The 27699-nt window shown below is 31.1% G+C and overlaps 4 protein-coding genes and 1 long non-coding RNA gene across 13 annotated transcripts; 2 read left to right on the top strand and 3 right to left on the bottom strand.

Moving 5' to 3' along the window:
• Positions 1–1788: 1788 nt before the first annotated feature.
• LOC138943382 (uncharacterized) lies at positions 1789–3372 on the bottom strand. The gene is made up of 3 exons (XR_011448467.1): positions 3251–3372; positions 2161–2242; positions 1789–2005 (listed from the first exon to the last, which is right to left on the bottom strand). It is a non-coding gene; the product is annotated as an uncharacterized lncRNA (long non-coding RNA).
• On the top strand, positions 2721–10410 carry LOC138943381 (ras-related protein Rab-39B-like). 4 transcript variants are annotated; one of them, XR_011448466.1, is made up of 6 exons: positions 2730–3003; positions 3718–3827; positions 3985–4445; positions 7367–7409; positions 9148–9619; positions 10059–10410. XR_011448466.1 is itself a non-coding variant. In XM_070314191.1 (4 exons), the coding sequence occupies exons 1-3, from the start codon at positions 2896–2898 to the stop codon at positions 4421–4423; spliced, it is 657 nt and encodes a 218-aa protein (XP_070170292.1). In that variant the 5' UTR covers positions 2730–2895; the 3' UTR covers positions 4424–4445; positions 9148–9810. The 4 variants fall into 4 exon arrangements, 2 of the variants coding, with proteins under 2 accessions (XP_070170293.1, XP_070170292.1); XR_011448465.1 differs by lacking the exon at positions 7367–7409 and having other exon boundaries at positions 10059–10408; XM_070314191.1 differs by lacking the exons at positions 7367–7409; positions 10059–10410 and having other exon boundaries at positions 9148–9810.
• On the bottom strand, positions 7056–11704 carry LOC138943380 (uncharacterized). Its single transcript, XM_070314190.1, has 5 exons — positions 11493–11704; positions 10409–11233; positions 9937–10300; positions 9498–9801; positions 7056–9227 (listed from the first exon to the last, which is right to left on the bottom strand). The coding sequence occupies exons 1-5, from the start codon at positions 11618–11620 to the stop codon at positions 9106–9108; spliced, it is 1743 nt and encodes a 580-aa protein (XP_070170291.1). The 5' UTR covers positions 11621–11704; the 3' UTR covers positions 7056–9105.
• Positions 11657–26070, bottom strand: Spel1 (DNA mismatch repair protein spel1). 5 transcript variants are annotated; one of them, XM_070314185.1, is made up of 16 exons: positions 25852–26070; positions 25722–25771; positions 17147–17270; positions 16602–16858; positions 16139–16306; positions 15793–15981; positions 15042–15436; positions 14509–14723; positions 13825–14142; positions 13512–13733; positions 13155–13387; positions 12988–13079; positions 12693–12915; positions 12462–12554; positions 12192–12275; positions 11657–11726 (listed from the first exon to the last, which is right to left on the bottom strand). In XM_070314185.1, the coding sequence occupies exons 1-16, from the start codon at positions 25883–25885 to the stop codon at positions 11691–11693; spliced, it is 2733 nt and encodes a 910-aa protein (XP_070170286.1). In that variant the 5' UTR covers positions 25886–26070; the 3' UTR covers positions 11657–11690. The 5 variants fall into 5 exon arrangements, with proteins under 5 accessions (XP_070170286.1, XP_070170285.1, XP_070170287.1 ...); XM_070314188.1 differs by lacking the exon at positions 11657–11726 and adding an exon at positions 20058–20148 and having other exon boundaries at positions 11969–12275; positions 25852–25891; XM_070314184.1 differs by lacking the exon at positions 11657–11726 and having other exon boundaries at positions 11967–12275.
• Positions 19822–25130, top strand: LOC138943378 (kinesin-related protein 4). 2 transcript variants are annotated; one of them, XM_070314183.1, is made up of 3 exons: positions 19822–19920; positions 20515–20684; positions 20757–25130. In XM_070314183.1, exons 2-3 carry the CDS (start codon positions 20522–20524, stop codon positions 24656–24658), a joined length of 4065 nt encoding a protein of 1354 aa, XP_070170284.1. In that variant the 5' UTR covers positions 19822–19920; positions 20515–20521; the 3' UTR covers positions 24659–25130. The 2 variants fall into 2 exon arrangements, with proteins under 2 accessions (XP_070170284.1, XP_070170283.1); XM_070314182.1 differs by having other exon boundaries at positions 20515–25130.
• Positions 26071–27699: the final 1629 nt, after the last annotated feature.

The following is a 27699-nucleotide window of genomic DNA, read 5'->3' as shown; positions in this document are numbered from 1 at the left end:
TTCTATTTCATGCATACGTACATTTTTATAAACTTTGTTTTTTTTTTTTATATTTATCTATAAACGTAGGATCAAAACATACCGTTCAAGGAGCTTTTCAAAGTTTTCAATATATTTTTTTCTTGACCGAACTGAGCGATACTGAGAGAGATATCGATCGTTGATATGCAATAATGATAGAATATTACACATGTTTTTAAAATATTTCTAAAAAATATTCTGTGAGATATATCAAGAATAATAATAAGTTCATCGACTATTAGATGACGAATAATACGATTAACTATGAAAGGACAGATTCGATAGATTAAAAATTGATTTTCAATAAAAATACTACAAGATTAAAAAAAAATATTTAATGCAGCGTAAAATTTAATATGCAAACTTTAAAATACCCCAACAGCACACATGTCCAGGGGACATCCAGAGACCATCCAGAGATTATTCAGAGGATGTTTAATATCCTCTGGATGTCCTGTGGATACTCTTCGAATGTCCTCCGGTGAAGGTGTGTTATTAGGGTAGACGAGCATAAAAGTAGATCGATGGACTTCACGATCAGCAAGTATTATATAATTTAAAAAAAAAAAAAAAAAAAACAATTCATCTTTAACCATTTATCAGTGGCTGTTATAAGCCATATCAATCTTTAAAAGCACAACATTTTATCTCGAGAAAATCTCTCTATTATTTCCAAAATTTTTATAATTACTGTCTAATTATTAAATAGTAATAGAGAGAAAAAAAAATGTAACAAGATTTTCTGTTTTCTAATTAGAAGCGCAATGTAAATATACGTTTTTTGTTCAGAATGAAATTTCCTAATAAAATGTCAAAGTCTGGTCGAAATGTTTCGTCTCATTCTGTATATACAAATACAACGTGTTTTCACGGATAAACTTTGCATTTAACATAAAATTGAATAACAAAAAAAAAAAAATCATGTTCCGTTCAAGAAAAAACATTTATGTAACGATGCGTTCAGTCGAGCAGTTGCCTCTCTTATAGTAAGACACATTATATTATTTATAAATTATTAATATAATCAATTTAAAATCTTTCATATATTGTTACCGATATTGTTTATAGATATCATTAAAAAAAAATATATATAAGAAAATAAGCAAACCCAAATAACATTTTAAATGTATTGTATATAAGCAGACGTAGTCGAAGAATATTTTAATGGGATCTAAAAAATGGTGAAAAAATATAGGAATGAATTAAAAAAAAAACAATGGAACCTGAAAAGAACTAAAATAAATATAAAATAACTGAAATAAGCAGAAAACTTAAAAAGTCGAATAAAATGGATGAAGAGAAAAGTTCAAATAAATTGCGAAAACCAAGATTGATATAAATTATGTAAAATAAATAAAAAATTAGGTAAGGATTTCAAATAAGTATTTTACATTTTTTTAAATTAATTTAATTTTCAAGATAAAACGAATTTTTTTTTTTTTTTTTTAGGAAAGAGAATGGAAATAATGTTAAAAGATTTAATGCACTACACAAACTTTGCAGGAACAATCATGAAGGACAATTCCCTAATTCTCGATAATAAAAAGAAGCCCGTACAATAGAAACTATAACGACAATAACAGGATGGTAAGAAAAAAAGAGAAAAAAATTCTTTAAAATTTCATTATAATTCTTTCATATTTTACGAAAAGTTCTTTCATATTTTTATGATAGAAAAAATTTTACTATTTGTTTAGTATCTATAATTTTAAATATCCACAAGATATCTTTAATATTACATTTTTTATGAAATGTTAATGGGGAGAATCTTTTTACGACGATATTTTTTTTTTATAATGATGTTAAAGTTTAGAGTTGATTTTACACTGCAAAATGTAGCCATCGTCATAAGAAAGAGCTTTCCTGCTGATGAGGTATAGCGGTCTCTTGGCCTGAATCATCATAATCAGTAAGATTCCTCGCCTGTTTCAGCTCCACGTTGTTACCACGTATATTGGCAAACAGCCTTGTAGATCCTGTTGCACTTGATGAACAGTGAAAACGATCAAAGAATAAGTACAAATAAAGGTAAAAGTTTATTAAATATTCAAATAAATATCACACAAAATTAAATAATTACTATACTCCGTGTAATAAATAATACACATTACAACAAAAATTAATAACGAAAATACTTACTTATATAACTAAATATAATGTCAGGACTTCATGGGACAGAAGATAGAAAATACATTTCAACGGAGTGCAATTGGCGGAATGTCTGCAATTGAACGAATTTCGTTCCACAAATTCCGTAGTGCGCATATATATGTATTCCGCACCATGGGAGATCGGATCGCACCATTATATTCATGTAAGAAAATAAATCAATTAATTAATAATAATAAATAATTATTATTATTAATAATAATAATAATGCCTCGCGATTATACGCGACTGGTACACGCGGGAGAACTCTTCTTTCTTTACTTATTTACTTGACACCGTTTATTGTTTAATTTTAAAATTTATTGTTTAATTTATTGTTTAATTTTAAAATTTATTAATTATTATTAATAATTATTAATTATTATTAATAAATAATTATTAATTATTATTATTAATAATTATTAACAATAAATTTTCTTACATCATGATTATATTACTTGGCGCGATCGGAGCGCGAAGTTCGCGAGGTATATACGGTGTCAAGTAAAGTAAGGAAGGGAGAGGCTTCGATGATTGATGTCACGATCAGCTGTGTCGCTCTATACGCGCTGGCGCTCGACAAGTCACGCTGGTGCGAAGTGCGAGGGGGATGCGCGAGGTCTGCTGAAGGACGTCGCACGCGTCCGATTAACGACGTTTATACCATATACAACAATAACAAGTAGCAGGCGTACGATTCGCGGACGGTTGGGCGCTGTAACAAGGATGGTAGAGCCTCTCTTCGATTATCAGTTTCGGCTGATATTGATCGGCGACAGTACGGTTGGCAAGAGTTCTCTCCTTAAATACTTCACCGACGGCAAATTCGCAGAGGTAAATACGATCGGTTCCTGACACGCGGGACTCTCTCTCTCTCTCTCCTCGCGAATAACGGCCGAACGCAAGACACGCAAAACAGGCTGCCATTAGAAATGTCTGCTACGCGTTATCTTTTTTCTCGTTCTCGTCCTCGTCCTCGTGATTTAACGCAGCGCTTTAACATTCGACCTGACAAAGTCCGCTTAATTTACAATGCAAGTCATCGCACGTATTGCTCCAATTATAAATCAATTTTAATCACCGCAACGATGTGTTTGATGATTTAAATAGGTTAGGCTAGTTTCCTCTCGTGTGCCATTGTGTGTTGCAGCTTCGATTATTAGTATTTGTATTTAAGTACTATTTAATCCCGAGCTATGTTTGTCTCCTTTTTTTTTGAATCACTGTATTTTTGCGTATCATTCTTTAACTCGTCATTAAGGAATTGCATCATCATAGTTTGCATAGTAATGTGATTAAGGAATTTTACAATTATATAGTATACAGAATATATAAGAATATAAGAGTTGTTATAGTTTTTAATTGATTGCCATAATAAATATGATAACTCGTTCTCCCTGAGACTAAAAATAAAATTTAGCTTTATGGAAAAGTAAGATAATATTATTTATATATAATGGAGTAATTTATACAATAAAATGCTACGATATAATAATTAGGAACGAGAAACAAAAGAGAAATTCCTTTTAATATTTTGTTCAACTTTAGCTTTCAGATCCAACGGTTGGCGTAGATTTTTTTGCACGATTAATAGAAGTTAAGGATGGGACAAGGATAAAATTACAATTGTGGGATACAGCTGGTCAAGAGAGATTTAGGTACATATAATCTTTATGCATATTGAAAAATATAGTAAATAATAAATTTTTTCTTGTACATTCTTGTACGCATACACGCTACAGATTTTCATACACTTGCTTATTTAATTCTTATCGACTAACGAGAGATAAATATCAAGTATTTTTACTTTCTTAGATCAATTACAAAATCTTACTACAGAAACTCTGTGGGAGCCCTTCTCATATATGACGTATGTAATAGAGCAAGCTTCGAACATATTCCTCAATGGATGATGGAGGCGCGCAGACATATCGAGCCGCATCGTCCTGTATTCGCTTTGGTAGGCTGTAAGTTGGATCTAGTAACTAATGGTGGTAGACGGGAAGTCTCAAAGGAAGAAGCTAGAGCGTTTGCCGACGAGCATGGTGTACATCATATTGAGACCAGTGCAAAGACTGGTATAAATGTCGAAGAAGCGTTTCGAGCTGTTACGCAGGAAGTTTATAATAGGATACAAACTGGCGAGTATAAAGTAGAGGATGGTTGGGATGGCATCAAAACTGGATTTGCTAGACCTGGTGGTTTAGATTTTAATCTAGTCGAGGCAGAACCAGCAAAGACTTCATGTTGTTAAGTTGCTATTTTGATTTATTGAGGTAAGAAAAAGAAAAAAAGATTTCAAAGAATGCAGATGAGATAGTTATTTCCGGGAAAATATGTAATTTAATGAATATATGAGCATCTTGTTATTTACTTGTATATGTGTTACATAATTCAGACTGAAAGTTATTTATTGCATTAATATATAACAGATTGTTTCTATATACTTGCATATTATTTTATCAAGTAGCAACATATAGGCACAATTATTTTTGTTTATGTGACAAGTAATTTTCTACTGCATTCTTTTTTTAGCGAAAAGACTAACAATTATTGGAAATTACACACATGTATATATAATTTGCATAAACCATTAGATGACTAATAAAATTCATACAATTTTCTAGAGTAATTAAATATTTATAGGGAAAATAAACGAAGATTTTTTTCCTCAAAATATAAAAAGCAATGATTCTTTATGGATTATGGACTGTCAATAAAAGAAATACGATTTATGCATACATTTTATCTTTGAATGGCATGCATATTTTATGCATATCTACGCCATATTTGAAGCTGTTGTGCCAAGTTTATATTGTAAAATTAAACATGTGGAAATAATAACACTTTGAAGTAGCTTTCCTTCTCTTTAATTTGTACTTGTTCAGATCCATACGTTATCATAAGAGTCCAAAACCAAGATCATCCACAGATTGAGTTAACTAGCTAGAGTTTCATAGCAAAGTTTGAAAGCATATAATAAATTTTAACGTTATCTACTTAGATATATTTATGGCTTATTTAGCAATATATGAGAAGCATCATAAAATTACAATTTCAACAATTTGCCAAAACATTATATCCTGTAAATAATATTAGCTTTGCTCAACACTTTGGACAACACTTTCAATAATGAACCAATTACAGAATTCTTGACAGAATATGCATAGCTCTGTAAACATGAACTTTATTGGTCATTTAATATGTTAACAATATAACATCACAACCTATTGCATTAAGCATTGAGTTAGGATTGTTTTTAACTGCTTTGAAGATATACAATACATTATATACGAATATTGTAAAACTGTAAAGAACATTTTCATAACATTGGGTTGTTTAATGTATTTTGTTTATCACAGATCAATAATGTTATTCAATAAAAAACAAGGACTGTGCAGTTTTATTAATTGATTTTTTTGTGAGATAATAAAAGTTTACTTTTAAATGACAGTATATACAAGATTTATTATTTATATTACAGCGCATTATCTTGCGTAAAGAAAACAAGATTTAAAATTGTGGTTTACTAGGTAAGATGTAAAATTATAGATGTACAAAATAAGCAGAAACATATTTCTCTCACTACTTCATCACAATTTGATTCTTGATAAATCGTTATTCATAATGCCAGAGTTTGTGAAAATATTGGATTGTAACATATATATTTAGCATATGTATTGTTGATGTTAGTATGGTATTGTTAAGTCGCTTGCTTTATGTATCATATAAGCAACTTAAATACAGCATCAAAGTATATAGAAAATATATATATAGTAATAAATACATATATATATATATATATATATATATATATTAGATTGGAATGTGAGATTTTTTATATAAACTTACGCGCTATTTAGAATATCTCTTTTATCTGGAATTTTCTGTAAGTTTTACAAATATAGAATATTTTTTAAATTCTCAGAATATATAACTTGAATACAAAAAAAGTCAACATTGTATAATTTATATTTAATTTGAAAATGTCATTATACATACATAGAAATATTTCTTCAAATTTAATGTTAATATACACATATACACAATGCGTAATATTTTTAAGTAAATCTTTATAGTCTGTAAATAGTAATGAATGAAATTACATTGAGAGAGTATAATATCTTTCTTTACTACATTTTATACTCATCAGCTGTGTAAAAAATAAATAAAATAAAACTTTGTAGATAATTTTATAAATACATATATTGAAAGATTACATAGGAGCTTGCTATTATTGTTAATAAAGCGATACGATCGTATAAAAATAATTTTTTTTTCTCTTTTCTGTATCAAATTACGAGTATCCTCTGTTTACGGAAACGTAAAAAGAAAAATAATTTTGTAAATATATCAATATATTATACTTGGAATATGTTTTGTATGTAACAGTACCAATAGAAATTTGCTTTCGTAAAAAAAAAAAAAAAATATTAAGCTATGTTCTTTCTCTCTTTCTCTTTGAAATATTTCTTTATTATATTCTGAAAATGCGTCTTTAATATTTTTTCGATCATGTTTTTTATTTAATATGTTTATGCATATGGAACATATAATGCATGGATATCTGAAAAAGATTTATTTATACATTGTACATCCCTTATAAATAACAGAGAACCACAAGCAATAGTGAATTATAACTATATGCAATTTTTATATTTTAATATGGAAGATTTCTGCAATACTAAATTTTCCGAATGCCATAAACGCTGAACGCTTCATTACGAAAATATAAGTTGTCATGATAAAGGTAACAATGTCTTTATATTGACTCATTTTTATTATTATTGAAGTCACATTGTATGTGACTTAAGAGATTGAAACAAAAAATCTTACTATTTGTAAAACTAAAAAATTTCTAAAGGTAAAATGTGACTAACGTTGAGGGAGAGAGAGAGAGACTATATGGAAAAAGAGAAAAAATAAAAACTTTGAAATTTCGCGGGCAACTAATTTCTCAACTTCTTAACTTGAAAAAGAAAATGTTTTACAAAATAATCAAGTAAATATTTTTACGCTCATTTCTCATCTCAAAGATTGTATTGCATTATTTATTTTCTTATATATTAAAGATGCAAAATTTTGTACGTGTTTAAAATGAAAACGGGATATATATACGAGATATTTGTGTATATATGTATAAGCTATTTTGTTGTATCTTCACATTTGCTTAAGATTTTATACTTATATATTTCAGCGTTTTACAGAATTGAAACCACGTGATTCATATGAACATCTAAGTAAGTCTATTCTGAAAAATTTCTAGTATAGCTACAACAATAATAATTTTTAGATAGATATTTTTTTAATATAAACGTCAGTTTATAACATAACTTTTACAATATTATCCTTTCTAATTAACTTTTATATTTATATATACTGACTACACATTACATATTCTTATTTAAATAATATATATATATTCAACTCATGTCTCGATATATATGCTCTAATTATAACTATAAAATTCATTACAGTCTCTTAATCAAATATCTGTACATTGAATACATAATTATATCATTAATTATACCTCTTATATAACTTATTTAAAAAATTATAATTAACAAAAAAAATATATTATATATTTATATAGAATAACAGTATCTTCGTATATATTAATGAATTATAATATAATCTAAAGATTTTCATTGTTCCTTGTTTTATTTATATTACAAGTCGCTAGTGTTATTTATTTCGTCTTGGAAGAGAAATTGCCCGTTTTTTTTTTTTTTTTTTTTTTTTTATTGAATATATATTTAAATCTATATCTAAGGTGACTAGAAATGTTTCTATATATTTTTTCTTGTTAACATACACATACTTTTTTTGGCAAGATTTCTGTGATATAAATGTACGAAATAGTGAACAATTTCTGGAAATATTCTATATCTAACTGCATATAATATGTGTTTGACGTTTACATTATTGAAATTTGTACAATTTTAATTTAAGCAGTGCTCAATTATATATACTATATTTACAAAACAACTTATTGCATTATGTGCTACATGTACATAAACGTAATAGCTTTATAATTTAAAATTGCTCAAATGGCACCAAATTTCTTATATTACTGCAGCTTTAAAACATTTACACCATCAACATGTAACACTGCACCGAATAGTATCAGAATGATAATCCTGATAGAATTAGAATAACAAATGTATGAAACCATTGCAGCTGACATATCAACTAGCTTTATTTATATAAAGCTTCATGATATTCTAAAATACTATGAATAGATAATGAATCTTTTTTATGTAATGCTTGATAATTTAAATGCTATAAGTTTCGAAGTTAATACAGGAGATGAGGGGGCGAGGGGGCAGTTTTAGAGCATATATACAAGATGTTCCTTACAATCTACACAATAAAACATTTTTTTATATAAAACATAAGCACAACGGACACTCTATGTACATACACATAGTATATGTGTAAAAAAATTAATCTCGATATATACTATTATAATATACTTTTCTTTTAAAATCAAAGTGAGCTTAAAGAATCAACTTTTAATGCATCTAGAATAGAGCAATATTATTCAAAACGCAAAACCCAAAGAATATAAATTTCCATATGCCCTGTTTTGTTTGGTGTACAGATTTCACTATGTGTAGATCAAAATGGAACATTTGCTATATACTTTTTACACATACTATATTAATAAATAAATTTTAAATAGCAAAATTTGAGAGAAACACATTCAGGTGCCTTTAGATAGTGAACATGATAGTTATATTTTGGAATGTTTGAGGCCCCTTTTCAGCTATTTAAATTACTTTTGCAATTTATAGACAATATAAGAGAAAATATACTTAATGATGGTAACATTTACTTTCCTGTCATTACATATTATTTTTATATAAATAAAAGATGCGCGCGTACACGCGCGTGCATCTTACAATTAATTATTTAATAAGTGAGGCATTCACATTATAAGGTATCAGCTATTATACCTTCATTACTGTGTTCCAGAGATTCACAACCAAACAACACATATTCTTCTCGTGACAACCAAAATGGATTACCTTCAATGTATTCCGGCGGGGTTTTATCTAAAACATAAATAATTTCGAAATAAATTACTTATAATACTTTGTTATTTATTTTTGTTTTCAAATATTTTTCTATTTTATTGTATATTTATATCTTTTAATGCATTTTAAACATGTTTCTGATTTTCATGTTTTTCTGCTGATTTAATATCATGCTTTTCACTGTCATTATTATCACATATACATTGTTACTATACATATATAATAAATATTGTTATACTTAATTATATTATATATACGGAAATACATATAAAAATTATTAATGCTTACCAGGATGCACAGCTAAAGGCACATATGTAGATCCCATTGCAACATTCCAACTATGCGTTCCAGGACAGCTTCTCACTTCTAAAATGTTACTATATTCTGGCAACACTTCACGTAGATCCTTGGTAAGCCTTAATTCGAAACCCGAAAGATCCGTATTTCCGCCAGTAAGTAGAATATGCGAAAGGCAATCGTGCATTATATCTTCCGGTAATCCTGACGTTACATCTTTTATAACTTCGGGTAAACGGAGGCTGATGTACATCATTTCGGGAGCTATATAAAGCTCTGGCCCTAGAGAAACTCTCTAAAAATAATGGTATTTTTGTTTAATACATTTTTTTCGTAAATACGCGAGTTGTCAGTAAAATTAAATTTTTTTTCAGCTATAATAAACATAAAATTCATATATATATATGTATATATATATATATATATATACCCAAAATTGTTTATAATCCGCGTAACTATCAACTCGAAGATTAATATGTTCTCTCGCCTTCTGTCCAAAGCGTTTTTCTTCGTTTTTTATGTTATAACTCAGTCTACATCTTTCTTTAACAGCCAAAACATCCAGGTAGGATATAGGAATTTGATGATATTCCTTTGGTTGCCAGTGCATAGCTTGCTTTAAGTGATAAGCAACATGCCAACCACCCACAGGCAACAATCTCCAACGTTGCGGTATAACCCGTCCTCCGATTACGACTGCTACCGTTGTACTAAGAGCACCGCTGTCGATTACGACGCAAGTTTCCACGTCCAACATAGCACATGCTGCTAGGGGTTTCGGTACCAGACATACCCTGCAATAATTTTAGTCGTAAGATTTTACATATGAATATTGAAATGTTTATAATACAAATGTAATGTAATATAAAGATAATAGACTACTGATATTAATACGATCGTACCTCGCTACTTTAACTTCTTGGAATAAATAATGTAACAACTGTTTTCTCAATGTGGATTGCATAGCCAATGGTTCACAAAACATAAGTACAGTGTTCGGCTTTCTCAGCGTTGCGGTCAAGCTCATCTGGTGAAACAAGTGATCGATAAAGGTTTTGAGGACTGGAAACGTGCCCTCGCATAATAATGCCTCTGCCGGGCTTACAACATCCACATTCGGAATACCGAAAACGTCAACTGTGTCAGTGCAGTAGCCGTTTATGAGCTTCTGATAAATAGGATTCGGTCTGGTGTAACATATGGGATCATTTTGATGCGTGATTAATCTTCGCTTCTCCCTGTACAGTTTCACAGGATTGCAGAAAACGCAGAACGGTCCGCTTGGCCGAGGAATCTTAGCGGTCGCCAATTCCGATAATTTTAATAATTTCAATCTTTTTGCTAGCGACTTTGTGTCGGACTTGGAGCGTGCGCTGCTGCTTGGAGCATTTTGAGTCTGCACTTGCTCCATATGAGTTTTATTGTTATACTTCGGAATGCCAAACATCGAGAAGTGTCTCCTTAATCCAAAGTTTGGCGTGATGACCCACGTATACTTATTGCCAATCTCGATCACTACTTTAGCACTGGAACCTTCTACACAATTTCTCTGACAAGTATAGCCACTGCAGTGGTAACATTTCGGAAAAGGTGCGTTCTCGCCCAATGTTATTACCATATGTAATCTGTAGCACATAGCTTTGAAGCTGACGCTGAGTAATTGTAGACATTTTATATCTGGGAATCTAAAATGTACTTTTGAAATCAACTGCAGCCATTTCATCTTCCTAAAATAAAACCTTCTTAAAGATACAAGAGATTATATTTCGCTTCCGGTATAATAATCACGGTAATATGACATATTTAGATCTTTCAATTGTGCACTTAAAAAATTTTAATCTCATTGTGGAAAATGATAGTAAACAATTATCAGTGTATCCGATTTTCGCGAGCGAAAACGCGATCCTTTCGAGCACACATATCGTTTATAAATCTCGTCGGAATCATGCTGATTTTGGCATAAACCTAACCCTAGCATTCACTCACCACAGATAATCCGTGTCCGACGTTTTCCTTAAATATTTGCAGGTGCTACCGAAAGCGATAATGTCAGGTACATCGCAGTATAATAAAATCTTAATCCAAATCTCTTCCGGGAAGACCGCGGGATCCATAATTGTGTGTTATTGATAAAAACGATAGAAAAATGTTACACGGATCAACAGTAACACTTGGTACAGGCCTTCAGACTTCAGACACTCCCCAGGACCAGCGAATACGCTAGTCAAGTTCAAGGTTACAATAACGGATAAAACTTGAATCAATATGTTATCCGCAGATGGTATCAATTAATAGTATGTTTGCAAAAATTTGACCCATAAATCATCTCGGTAAAATAAATCGATACTCAAAATGTAATTGTTCAAATCAGTGTGAGAAATGATTTAATAATCAATAATCATACTCTAAACAGGAATAATAAAAAAACAAAAATTTAAATATATAGTTTTTTTATATAAAATATTTTTTTTATGAAAATAAGGAAAGTGTATAATTAACAATTGAAAATGTTTCTAAAAATAATACTGCTTGTGTGTTATTTTTTTCTGTCTCTCTCCCTTCTTTCAAACATCCTCAACATAGGGATTTCTATAATATTTAATTATTTGCTTAAGAAGAAGCGTCGAGTAACGCTTTAATGTAAGGATTCTTATGAGACAGTATTTCTTCCTTCAATAATAATACCTCATTTTCTATATCAGCATCAGATAAAGACAGATCTAAAGTTTTACACTTTTTGAGAAATTGCGAAATGAGTGTTTCAGCTTCCTGTGTAAAAAAATATTAGAAAGTTTTATAACTTTTATCTTACAAATGTATAAACTCTAATTTTATTTATACATTAAATTGTTAAACTGGATGTAACACATTATTCCATTATAAATAACATCATATTTATTATTTCACTCAATCATCAGTAATATTGATTAACAATAATAAAAAAAAAACTAGTACCTGAATGACCTTTCGTTTCTTGTGAGGATTATTGGATCCTTCAAAAACTACACTTTGATAATCTTCAAGCTCAGCTTGCTTTCTTTTGGCAAACTAAAAAAAAGGAAAGATTATAAAACGACGCAGTAGCATCGCGACGCCAACTATACTATATATAATTTTATACACGAAGTAAAAGTTACAATATTCATCAATTATATCTCAATTATTTTATATAAATCAAATACATACCTCTATTACGTCTGGCGGGAAATTAGCCATTTTAGCGACATGAAGACCAAAACTTTGGTCACAAATTCCTGGTTTTACTTTATAAAGTAATGTCAACTTGTTGTCTTCGACAAGAGCAGTAACATGGTGATTCTGTATAGTAGGTACTTCTTCGGCTAACCTGGTGATCTCATGGAAGTGTGTAGCAAACAGACAATACGATTTAATATCTCTTGCCAAATGTCTAAAAAAATACATACGATAAAATGATTTTAATATTAATCTTACATAATGACAGCTTCTGACATGTACTTACTCTGCTATTGACCATGCTATTCCGCAACCCTCATAAGTGGATGTCCCTCTACCCAACTCATCAATAATTACAAGAGAATTACATGTTGCTGTCTGAAAATAAAATATATTGGACATAATTATTACTATTATAATTTTTTTAACAACTCTTATAATGACATAAATTACTTTTAAAATAGCAGCAGTTTCTATCATTTCCATCATGAAAGTCGACAATCCTTTCAATTGAGAATCGTCAGCTCCTATTCGAGCTAATATACAATCCAATAACGATATAGTCGCTCTATCACAAGCAACAAAACTACCAATATGTGCCATTAAAGCAGCTACACCGACAGATCTAATGTAAGTACTTTTACCTCCCATGTTTGGGCCAGTAATAATGCAAAAATGGTACTGATCTATAAAGAAATCGGTAAAGAAATCCTTTTTCTCATAAAATATGTAAAAATATAAATCAAACTTCACAGAGGGGAAATTCTATCTGTACTATTTTTATAGGACTGGAACACATTGAATTCATACTTCGTTTAAAATTAATATCATTGGCAATATAGTCTACTCCTTGCTGCATCTCCAAACATGGATGTCTGACTTGAATGAGATTCATTTCGCCTTCTTCACTCGGAACCATTTCGGGACGCACGTACACTTTGTTAGCGCTTACTGCCGCGGAAGCAAACGCTGTGAGAACGTCGAGGCATGCCAGCACACCACCAATAGTACGCATTGTTTCGCTATAACCAGCTGTATAGATATAAAAATTAATAGTAATTACATTAATATTATATTTGTGCATGTACAAATAATTTTTGTCCAAATGAAAAGAGGCACAAACCTGCGATTCCTATAATCTCTGTAATAACATCTTTCTGTCTCTCCAGATATTTATTTCTGGCGATTATAAAATCGTCGTTTAATTCGCTCAATTTACTGTTTTGGAATCTTACACCAGTTTTATTAGAATCCAAAATTGTATAACGCTTATTATTTCTAAGTATTTTCTCTTCTTTTAACGTGATACGAAAATAATAGCCCAATTGTTGATTAGATTCTAATTTTAACGTTTTCCCTGCTTCCATGCCAAGATCATCCGCCGCTTTACCAAGTTGTCGTTGTATTCTTTCCTCTGTTTCATCCATAGCATCTTTTAATTCTATAATATTTTTTTTTTTTTACAAAATTTGTATATATATAATATATGTACATTCATATAATTACATCTATTACATTTATTTCGCAATATTTGCATTAGAAACTAGATAGAAAGAAAATATATATGAAGATGTGTCCTGCATTTCTTTTTTCTATATATCTTTTTTTATAACAAAGTTATAGATTCTTTCTTTTATTTATGATTTAAAAGTCACGAACGCATCAAGTTTAAAGAAAACTGAATTCTTTATAGTCTGATGTTTTTGATATCTATAGTTCCAGTTTAAAGCATTTTATTTGAAAGCATTCTATTTGCAGACATTCTATATGTAGCTTTCAAGATAAGATTAAAATTCAAGATAATCACCTTTGAAATCATCCGCAAATCCTGGATTAACCATAAAATCTCCCTTTTCAGCAGCATCTAAATCGATTGTTTGCTCCACTAACTGTTGAAATTTATCCATATCATCTATCAATTCTTTTAATGGATCTATTATCATTGTCTTCAGTGCTGTCACACTTGCTTCTGGTGAGAGTTGTTCTAATAGTTTTGGCAAATATGATACACACAAGTAGATTCTAAAATACATATATTATAAACATTGGTATTGGTTTTTATTACAGAATGTCAAAAACCATTGGACGTTCTTTTAATAACACATTCTCCAGTTAATCCAAATCAATTTGGAGATGATTTTTTCTTATCGAAAATGTCGAAGCATTTACTCGATATTATCGTGAAGAAAAAATCAACTTTAAACTTGATAGAGAAATGTTAAAAAAACATCTAATGGTATTGGAATATGTGCATATACATTAAGATGTGCGTATACATTAAGATTTTGCTGTAATCATGACAATAACTTTATTACTTTCGCATAAATAACAATAGCTTACTTGTAACAATCTTGTAATGCTGATTTTTTTCTAGCCAATTTTTTTGCGAGCTGTTGCAAATCTGGTATACGTTTTAAATAATCATCATTAAGAAGGGATCTTAATTCGTTATTTTGTACTAATAATTCAACGATGTCATGCCGTTCCTTTATTAGAGACAAGTCTCTAAGGGGCTGTCGAACCCATTGTGCAATCAGTCGGTGCCCTTGTGCGGTCCTGCATTTGTCTAATAAAGTTAAGACGCTGGCGGCAGAATTTCCGTGCAAGTTAGAAGCTCTATCAATCTGTGGTTCTATATTAAGAGCCTTTATTGCCGCGGAATCTAATCTTATATATCGCGATTGCTCCACTTGCTTTAGACTAAACTGATTCATATAGCCTTCGTCCGATATTAACTAATAAATAATTATTGTATAAAAATACGTTAGTTATATGAGATATATAAAATGTCATCTTTATTACAAATTTTGATGATTAAATCATTCTTGTTCTTTAATATAGATTTAATATATATACAAAATCATTATTTGTTCTTTTGGAATTTTCTATATCAAATAACTTGAAAATGTTCTTGTTGCATACGCTTTCTTTCTCTCTGTCTCCTTTACACTTTTTATTAAATCCTGTTTTTCTTAGAAAAAGAAAATCATCGAATTTATTAACGAATGTATCATCAAAATTTGAGATAGTAAAAATACGATTCTACATATACATAAAAATCTCTTCTAAATAAAACTATAATAACATTTACATCTAAATATTTGATGAGAGCAGAAGTAGCAGACATAGCTAAATTTAAATTAACTTCGGGCAATGATTGTGCATTCTGCTTCTGTCCTTTCTTGAATTTTATTAATGTATTTAGGTCATCTATGATTGAATCACTGGAAAATTCATTTCTTTTTTTTAAAGTGACCATTGTATTGTTTCTTTCTATTAACTGAAAAAATATAACAATATAAATTATAATATAAAAATATTACACACACAATGTTATACATTAAAATTTTTACTAAAGTGTATGACACCAATTCCTCTTCATATTCTTTATATACCATTTTACATATTTAATATTATAACATGATATTTTTGCGTACTTGTTTAAGAGTTTGAAACTCATAACTGCCTTCCCCTTGAATTAGTAAGCATTCTTTTGGAGCCAGAGTTACAATGAGTGATTCTAAATTCGAAAATGACTCATTATCTTGAAACTCGGCGACTAAGATTAAAGTCGAAACAACATCCACACAACTTAGTCCAACGACCTATAAAATAATAATAATTTAGATATATTATGAATTTATACATATAAGTAAAATCGTATTTGCATATTTTTTATTTTATATAAACTATATATAACTTTTAAATATATATATTCTTGTAAATATACGTGTAATAATATTATATATTATGTATTATATATAAAAAATTATATCTATATGTTAAAAAATATATTTAAAAAATTAATATTAATTAATATAAAATTTTTTATATATAATTTATGTTATGTATAGTACTTTTTTAAGCAAAAATATATAATCATAAGTAGAATAAACTTACCCTAGATTTTCCTTCCGTACCTAGTTTCACAGCTATTACAGATACACCTACAGCTATGTCGTTATTACCAAACAGAATATCTTCAAAATGAGATAGATTACCGGGTGAACCTTTATATTCCAAGACCCAATTCTGATTTTTAGACGAACCTTGATTTACATAGACTTCAACTCTGTATTGCTTAACTAACAACAAATCACGCACAAATGTCTCAAAGTGACCTTTATTCAAAATGACTCCTTCCGTCTTATGTGGCTCTGCAAAAAAGAGATTATGATTTTATTATTAGTTGTAACGAGAAGTTTTTTATACAATTTATACAATTATTATATATATAATTAGTTATATAATCTTATATGTGGAAAATATATAGAGATTCTTTTTATAGTATAAAAGCGGATAAGAAATGAGGATTATTGTTTCAAGAAATATCTGCAGTTAGTGTTGCTAGAATCAGAATACATTCTTTCCAAAAAATATAATAAATAATTCGTGCGAGAATTCTTTTTTTTTTTATTTATGTTTGATTTCTAAATTATGCTTACCAGCTCCAATCATCTTACAAACAGATGTTGTTTTAAATACTTCTTGTGCAGCAAAGAGAGCATCAGTTCCATGCAATGTATAATAGTCTGACCTATTGAAGAATCGTATTGTCGTGTCAAGTTTCTGAAAACAAAATTATCGTTTTATATATATATATATATATATCGAAAAAAACGAAAATTCTTGACTGACAATCAATGAGTTTTATATATATATATATATATACATACATATATATATATATATATATATATATATATATATATATATATTTATATATAAAACTCATTGATTATCAGTCAAGAATTTTCGTGAGCTTTTTTTTTCAATGTATGGAAAGAACTTGTATTACTGGAATGCTACATCTTTTCATTTAATTTTTTCCCAACTCTCCAAGAAATATTTCATATGACAAATTGAGAGCACATAATATACCATTCTGTGCATATTATAAATTGGATCTGACACTATATAACCCGTCATTAAAATTTATCCTTGACTTATTTGCGTAACGTTGCAAGCTTCTAGAGATAAAGAACATAATTTTTAAGATAATGTCACAATTAAAACTATTAATATTATATATACTTTTATATATAAAAATAACTCTCTATTTTTCACATATAAATTTCACATATTCAAAAACATATCTCTATATAATTTAAAAAATGTATCGTATGATCATATCATAGTATTAATTTATATAGACAAACAAAACAGTTATAATAAAGAAAGACATTCTATCGCGTGAAAAGATATAATTATTTGATATAAAATATTTTTATTTGACTTTCGCACTCTCTCACGTTTCTATTTTAATCATGTCATTTCCGAAAAATGTACTAGAAGCAGATGCTTTTACGAATATTAAGCATTGTGAAACCCTGTTTGTATGAAAAGTATATTATATTTCATACTTCTCGGAGAAATTAAAAAACTTGTAACGTATCTGTAGGTCATGCCTATCGAGAGGTCAAAGTGTTCATAGGTCGTCGCAACTTCGATACGCGTGCGATTTTATAGAAGTTTGGAATTTAAAGAAACGCGTTTTACATTGGTGCCGAAACGACACAAAATTTTATAGATAACTGCAAGATAAAAATTTTGATAAATTTTTCAGATATTCTCCATTCGCTATATTCTTTCATTTTGCGATTCAACAGGATTGTAAGCAAACGTACTTTTCATCTGATTTGTTTTGAACTATTGAGAAGATGTATGAATATGTGTGTGCTCTGAAAATTGAAAACTATTTTAATATACAATGTTCCATAAAAATTACATGAAATATTGTCAAAATATAAAATAAGAGTCAACTATACATAATTTATTCTCATATAAAAATGTCTTATAACCGTTACATTATTGATATAAATATTTAAATAATTTCTTACGCGAATAATCTGTGCGTGTGTGTGTGTGTGTGTGTATGTGAGATATTAATTTAATAAATAAATGATACGGATACATATCCGTAAAAATATAAAAGTCTATATTTGACATAAATCTCTTAACAAAAGGGAAAGTAGAGATTGATAGAGCTGCTTCCCATCTCTTTATACATGTTAATCTTTTAATGGAGAACGCCCAACAGTTTCAATAACACCCATATATTGAGGTCATGATCGTGGAAATATTATTCACCCTTAGCATGATAAAAGGTCACGGTTTATATTCTAGGAAGGTCAGTAATTTCTGTAATAAGTAGGTCATCTACTCTATTATCTTCCCGAGTAAATTCAGTTATTCGCCCATTTTTGGGAAAAATATCCTCTTTCTGTCATTACATTCTGGTAAAATACAATGACGAATACAAGTATTACGATCTTTACATAATAACGACCTTAAAATTATCCATGGTGTTACTGAATGAAAGTGAGCCTGATCATTGTGGATGTTACAAATTCAGAATGACTTAATCGATGACGCATCAAACCAAGTATGGAAAAACGCGGCTTATAGTCGTTACCTAGAAATCATTGAATTATGCTCGTCGCTATATATATGAACAGAATCATTTATTTGTCAAGAAGATATGTTACGGTATAATTAATTCAACAGGATACATCAAAACGTGATCAATTTACAAGCAAGTTAAACGATAATTATATTTTGCCATTTTCTATTTTATAATAATTTTTTATTTCCTCATAGAGGAAGCTTTGTTTTATCCTTTTAAAACCTGTATTCTTATAATACAATAGATTTGTCTATGCAATTAATTTTAACATGATTATATATACAGAGAAGTTTACAAGAATTTCATAGCGTCATTTATTTTTATTACATGAAGAATGTTCTCTATAATTTTTTTATAATAAAAAACGGGCATTTCCATGCGTTGTAAAATAAATTTATTTAACTCTTCGAAGAGCAATACGAGTCATAATTTTAATTTTTATAGAGGAAAACAGATACCAATAATATACGTGCGATACGATGTCATATATGTATATGTATATATAATAAATATATCACAAAACTGATGAAATAAGAATATTCTTATACATACGTCCATGACGTCCAGAACGTCAATCTTACATTACCGAGAATTGTATACGATAAGAACGAATCTCTAGACTTTCGCGATGGATAAAAATAAAAGATCGCTAATATATGTATAAGTGCTCGAGTCATGGATGGGAAGAAGGGGGGAAGAACATAAATGGATTTGCGGTAATCTGCTTCCAGCTATACGTGAGCCTACAGTGTTAGTAAGAACATCTCGACATTAACAATTGAATTTGTTGAGGCGCGTCTCTTCCATTATAAGGTAATAAAATATTGTATCGCTTCCGTAGCGACAAGTGTGAATGAAGTGTGTGCAAATGAAACTTGTCAGTGAATGCGAGACATTGAATTACAAGCTTTAATCTTGTGACAAAAGAAGAAATAAACCATGAAATGTACAGATGATATACAGATTTGTCTTTTTTCGCTACTCCTCTTGTATCATCATGAAAAGGCTGCCTTTCTTATTTAACACAGACAATTGCATCATCTGAAATTTTAGAATAGTTAACAAAAAGTATATTTTCTTCTGTGTGTGTGTGTGTGCATATTTACTTTAAATATATCTTCCAAAGAACTAAATTAAATAGATCAAAATTTGAATAATTGATAATGACATATAGACATAAAATTGTTTTTTCTCTTTATCTTTACAATATTAAAACAGAAGTTCTAATTGAGACATCGATGAATACTATAATAAATTGTAAATTAATTTTTATATATTATGTTATATAATTATCTTTAAATAGTCTTTGCAATATAATGAATCTGAAAATATTAATATTTGCAATAATAATAATAAAAAGAAATAGTGCAAAAAATATATTTATCTAAAAATTTATTTTTATTTCAGAGATCGGATGAGAATTATGGCGATAAGACAGATAGTCGTTTTATTCGCTTTGTTCGCCCAAACCTTATCCGCCCCAAGCGGCTGCATAGAGTCATGCGACTTCTACCGAACGTCCTATCAGAGCCGCCACACGTCGGGCGGTTATCAGGATCATGCGGGTTTAGTTCAAGGTAGTACGAATTTGAACAATTATGATTATACCAGGCCGGGAAATTGGACCGAACGTAATCAGTACAATACAGATAGCGGGCATGGCAAGGTTCACGAAGAACGGGGACAGTATGTGGAAGGATCAAAGAGAGTACGGTACTACAAGAAGAATTTTACGTCGTCTTACGGTACTGGTAATATAGATGGGGCAACAGACTTAAGTGGCCAACATAGGTACGATTCGTTGCACCTCCCGAGTAATCATCTCGAGTCCCAAGGTACGCAATTGGGGCAGGTTACGAAGGAGAGCGGATACAGTAGGGTGCACAGTCAACAGTCATCTACGAGAATCGACAATAAAAGCGAGAGACTCGAAGATTTTGGAGAATATAGCGGACATTCGCAACATGGAGTTAACGTTCAAACGATAGAGACCACACCGGAAAATTGGAGCAGAGTAGATTCTTACAGGACCGACGGTGGTCAAGGTCGCGTCTTTGAGGAGGAAGGTCAATACGTATCCGGGCCCAAAAAGGTCCGCTATTACAAGAAGAACTACACCTCGAGCTACAGTACATCAGGTGACGCTGTCTCGCCGACGCTGGATAAATTACACAGCGAATTACAGAAGAATCTGCACGGAGAGCTTGAAAAGTTCAGACAAGATTTTCATCATCAAACCGCTAGCACCACAGGTATGACTCAGGAAGCGGTCCATAGCTTCCACAGCAACGATCTCCAGACCGCCGAGAGTGAGAATACTTACGGACAACAGCAATTATCAGGTTACCGGCGCATCCCATCTACTGAAACTGTCCGTCACTATACCGATCAACAACAGACGGAAATTGCTGATACGGGGAGACAACGAACAGTGTATCCCATCCCGAACACTTATGACACGGAGAGTCAAAGAACCTATCAGGGTCATGAGACTTATGTATCTCGAGCGCATCCTATTCCACAATCAAATCCCCTGTCTCTCAGTTATCCGGTGCAAGTTACCGGAGGTAATTACCAGACGGCGAGTTACTCGCATTTGGGCGAACGTCAAGTAGACGAAATCCAACGGTCGGAAATCTCGGGTGCGCATCAGTCCGGCGTGGCGCAGAATCGGCTCTTCACCGAGCACGTACACAACCCGAACCCGAATTACAATGTTCATCCCGGTAGACGGGATGAAACCAAACACTATCAAGAAGAGCATTGGCAAAGTTCCTCGAGTCACGGGGGAAATCTAGCTCCCGAACGTAGCGCTGATCTTACGTCGGGGATTGGCAGTAGAACGCATTACGATCGGGATGCGTACAATGAGCAACGCGGTCGTTATCATAGCACAGCACATGGATATGATTCTCGTGTCGGAAGTAGTTACAGTTCCGGGTACGGAACCAGCTTAGCAGGGCAGCAACTTGTCGCTGCCGGATCGTCTTTAGACCTGGGGCGAGGAACGCACAGCGCCGATTGCACCGGAGAGACTCACCAACATTATCAACACGAGAGCAGTTACCACAGAAAGTACAAACGAGACGATCAACACGTGCAGCAAAATCAGGAATTTGAGCCAGACTCGCAACAATTGGATCTGACACACGCGAGTAATCAGCAATCAGAAGACTTTACGCAACATGATGAAGATTTCACGCAGCAGACAGAAGGTCAACTCGAATTCGGTCAACAAACTGTCGATGATCAGCATCTAAATGATTTCACGGAGCAAAGTGAACAATTTGCACAACAGACGCAAGGATCTAAACATCTTACACAAACGAGTGATAAACTCAATTTTGGACAGCAAATTGTTGACGATAAGCATTTAGATGATTTAACACAACAAAATGAACAATCCATGCAGGAGGCAGAAGGTCAACTCGAATTCGGACAGCAAACTTTGCATAATCAACATATGACACAGCACAACGAACAATTTACGCAACAAGAATCTAATGATCGCACGCAACAAGCAAATAAATTCGAATTTGGACATCAAATTGTTGGTAATAAGCATTTAGATGATTTAACACAACAAAATGAACAATTAACGCAGGAGACAGAGGGTCAACTCAAATTCGGACAGCAGACTGTTGATAATCAACATCTGACACAGCACAGCGAACAATTTTCGCAGCAAAACTATGATCTCTCGCAACAAACGAGTGATAAACTTGAATTCGGTCAGCAAACTGATGGCAATCAACATTTGGAAGATCCAAAGCAACAAACTGAACAATTTGAGACAGCGAGATCCGATGATTACACGCAACAGACGATAGGTAAATTGGAATTTGGACAGCAAACAGATGAAACTCAGCAATTAACGCAACAAACCGAACATTTTATGCAACGAGCTGCAAGATCCGAAGATTTAATGCAAGGAACGATTGGTCAACTCGAATTCGGACAGCAGACTATTAATAATCAATACTTGGCAGACTCAACACAGCAAACTACCGGTAAACTAAAATTGCAATCAATAGATAAACCTGTTAATCCAAAAAATCAACATTTAGAGGAATTTGACAGTAAAGATTTCTCTCAACAGGCGAGAGGACATGATTTAACGCAACAGATAATGGGTCAACTAGAATTTGGACAGCAGCAATCCAATAATCCAAAGATTAGTCAACATTCGGAAGATTTTACTCAGCCGGATGAAGACTTAACCCAACAGGTTGGAGGATTTGACGATTTCACCCAGCAAGGACGCTTAGAATATGGACAACAAAGAGAGCAATCGCAGAAACCTAGCTGGCCAGAATACAATACTCGACACCCGGAACATTTTTCTCAACAAGATGACTGGAATACAGATGATCTTTCACAACAATCGCATCAATATCCGTCTTACGGCAATAATAATGAACAGTCAGAATGGCAATTGGATATGTCGCAGAAAACGGAGCAAGATCTTACTCAACAAATTAACGACGATCGTCAATTCGCAACAAAACCGGCACCAAAACCAAAGCCGAGACAGAGACATCAAAAACATGACTCCATTCCATCGCATATAGATGGTACAGATACGTATCTCGATGATATTTTTGAACCAATTGAAGTAAATCCGGAAGCTGATATAGATAATCTCCAGGGAAAAACTGGCCAACACAGCAGTCGTCTGACACATTCCAGATCTGATCATCATAGATCGAACATTCCATACGCACAAAGTCAAGGGAGCAGTGTATTTGACAACGAAAAAGAAAACATGGATCGCTTGCATTGGGTACATAAATCGAACGATGCTACAGTAGGCCTGCAATGGCATTATACTTATCATCCAAGCGACCTAACTAACATCGAAAGTTCGCACAACAGTTATTATCCGCATAATGTCAACTCAATGTCGCAGCAAACGGAAGATGCACAGCAGCAAGAACAATTGAGACCATTTGACTTTAGTCAACAGGAGACACAAGATAAACATACATTTGAAGACGCCCATGTTTCTCAAACATTGCAAGATCAACACAACAAACATGATCAACAGCTAGGATCAGGTCAACAAACTGAAACATCCCACTTTGACAGTCAGTTTAATCAAAATTCTGAACAAACTCCATTAGGGGTAATACCGTTGCAAAATGCGCAACAGATCTCGACGGAAACTACAGAACAGACAGAACTCAAAATAGAGTCGCGAATTTTGGAAGCATACGGCGGAAGACCATATCATGCGTCACATAACGATGACATTTACAGGAGAGTCCGGCCAAATCCCAGCGTTACTTTGCCACCCCTTGATGGTGAGGACCCATGGGATATCAGGGAAAAGCCAAGGGAAATAATACCATGGACAGTAGTAACTACATTGCCTGCTGAAAATACGCCACATGTCAGGGATGCAACTACAACAGAAGAGACAGAGATTACAACACAGATAATAGAGGGTACGACAGTGGAAGCACCACCGTCCTTCTGGAATAGACTTGGACATAAAATAACCAGAACATATGATAAAGCTAAGGAAAAAGCTAAAGAGTACTTTGGTTAGGTATCTCTCATGTTCTTCCTACTTATTTAAAAATTAGTTATTTATGCGTAACAAAATTCTAATTTTTGATACATTTAATTGTTATATTTGTGAGTAACTATTAGTAACATTTGCAGTTACTGATGATATCAAGGCAAAGACAAGAAATATATAATCATAGTATCAAAAGTTTACTATTTTAACATATTCTGAATTAGTATTATAAAACATTATATTACTGTAAGATATTTTTCACACATTTTCTGCAAGTAAAAATATATTAATATCAAATCTGTTTTGTATAATATCAAGATACAGAAACAAATTTTCCATTCTGTATCTTTAAATATTTTTTCATACGACATCTATATATTTTTTTCACAAAATATTATTATTTTATCAATGATTCAAATATAGATACAAGTAAAATTTAGTAGGAATATGAATACATAAACAAAAAAAAAGCTAATTGTAATCATACGTTTGTTTTCTTTTTAATATTGTTAAGAAAAAACTGTCAGCGAAAGAAATGATCAAACTTATTTGTTCTTGGTATATTAATAAAATAAAAATATTTTACACTAATAAATATTCAATCTTTTTTGTAAACTATATTTCTAAATGTTATTAATATTTAATTACAATAAAAAGTTTCAAATATTTTTTGATTATGAATCTTTACTAAAGCTAAAAACAATTTCTATACCTTAGATCTCAGAATCAATATAAATTATACATTATTTAAGATCAACTTGAAAAAGAATAGTATTTATATAACATAACAATAAGAATAGCGTGTTTCCTCCAATTATTATAAATAATATCACGCTTAAATTTTTCTTCAAGTATTTTTAACATATCTATCAATATAATATAAAACAAAATTTTTCAATAAACTAAATACACTGACAGTAAAAAAACATTGATAATAGATTTAGGATAATTAGAACATTGATAATAGGCTAACATTTGATATCAATACATAAATTATAGAAAATAGGAGATACAGTACATAAAATAGAAGATATTTTGACAACCATAAAATTTATAATATTTAATTTATTATAATAACGTGTTTGCTTACCTCTGGAAGATTTTTAAAAAATCTAACAAAGCTCTGTTGTGCGGGAGGGTCTGAAATAAATAGTTATATTGAAAGGCACAACACAATAGAAGTGTACGGTGTAAAATGTTGGTTAGAGATTTTTTCATACCCATACTCAACTGTTGATTAGGTTGTACTGCCATTGTTTGTAATAAAATGTAATACAGCACGAGCGGTAGGACGAGATGCAACGAGGATTAAAAGAATTCACTATCGAAGATTTATTAAATCAGAAAAGATTTCTCACTAAAAACACTCTCTTCGACGAACACGGGTCCTCACCTTCGATTCGCGCTATTTTCGCCAACTGTTTATTTCGCATTTGAAATTTTAGTTGGACGATCATTGGGCGCGTTCAGAAAACACAACTGTTGAGCATCGTCTTGTCAACACTCGACATTGATTTGTTGGTTCTAGAAGTAAGAACCAATCACGTTCGATTACTACTCAACGGTTGTGTCTCCTGAACGCACCCATTGGCTGCAATCCGGCAAAGCAAACTACGCTGTGTGATAGAATTTGATTGGTCTATTCAGAGTTGCGTTCGGAAATCGATCTGTAGAGTAGAGTATAATTGGCCAATCGGAATAAAAACATTTTTGCTCATTTTATCTTGATTGGTCGAGCGAACGCTATTCTATCCGACGAATAAATTTTCGAACGCGATCTTAGATGTGTATCGAATAGGCCAATTAGATTGAAATGTAAATAATATTTGCAAAAATAGCGGGAATCAAAATGAGAGATCGTTTGCGTTGACGATGATTGAAGAAAAGAGAGTTTTAGAAGCAATCAGACTTTGTTAAATACCGCACCATCAAGGAAAAACGCAGAGATTCAAATCGGCCGACTTTAATCTATGTTTTTCGAATGGAATATTTTGTTGCTAACCAGAATAATTTTCTTCAATTCTGTGAGTAAAAAATATTTTAGATATTTTAATGTCGCAGAATAATCTTAATCTGTCAGTTTCTGCAATCTCGATTACTTTTATGATTATCATTATTATTTTATATTAATTATATATATTATTACTATTTTATTTGACTTTTTCTCATCTTTGGCTCATAGATTCACGCACACGTTGATCACACACACATACACACGCGCGCGCACACGCACACACTTTAGGCTATTCCTAATAAGATATATTTAAATATATTTTTGTCTATTTTAGAAAAGCAATAAAAATGGTTATTTCTAAACTTTTATAAAAAGCCTCCTAATTCATAAAATAATCATTACAAACATTATAGTTCTCTTTTTGTTATAGATTGTTTCACAAGTAATAATATTGTATCAAGTGTATTCATACTGTATTTAGAAATAAACTTAATTAACCTACTTAAATATAAATAAAATTGTTTGCTTAATTACACGTTAAAAACTCGGGAATATTATTTGAACAAACAAAAAAACATTTAATGATAATCTTTGTATCCGCTTGCAAAATCAATACTGATTTTTTATTAAAGAAAACGTTATATTAATAGTAATTTATCGAATGACAGGGATCTTGTATAATACTGGAAATTCTGCAATATTTTATGTGTATGTATTTTTGCAAACTTTTCTTTTATATATATATATGTGTGTGTGTGTGTGTGTTGTATGTGTGTGTGCGCGCGTGCGTGTGCTCTGTGTCAGCACGCATATATATATATATATATATATATATAAAGTTATAAATGTATGTGATTTTATAGTCACAGATATAGATTATAATATTGTAACATACAGTTTTTGCAATTATCAAAGATAAATCAGGATATCCATATATCTTGATGTAATTGATTAATAATTATATTTTACAATGTCTCAACTGTTTTTTTTTTTTATATCTTAAAATTTTGTACGGGATCTTATCTGAAAGTTGTTTTCAAGTTGCATTAAAATAAGAGAGATAAGGCATATTCTCATAAATTCCCACAAGCAAGAACGATAGGTTGTCGAGTGT

This window comes from Polyergus mexicanus, unplaced genomic scaffold, assembly GCF_030449975.1.
Source record: "Polyergus mexicanus isolate NDT 795.1 unplaced genomic scaffold, iyPolMexi1.0 SCAF_26, whole genome shotgun sequence".
In the NCBI taxonomy this organism is placed as follows: domain Eukaryota; kingdom Metazoa; phylum Arthropoda; class Insecta; order Hymenoptera; family Formicidae; genus Polyergus; species Polyergus mexicanus.
This window is presented reverse-complemented; position numbering and strand designations above follow the sequence as displayed.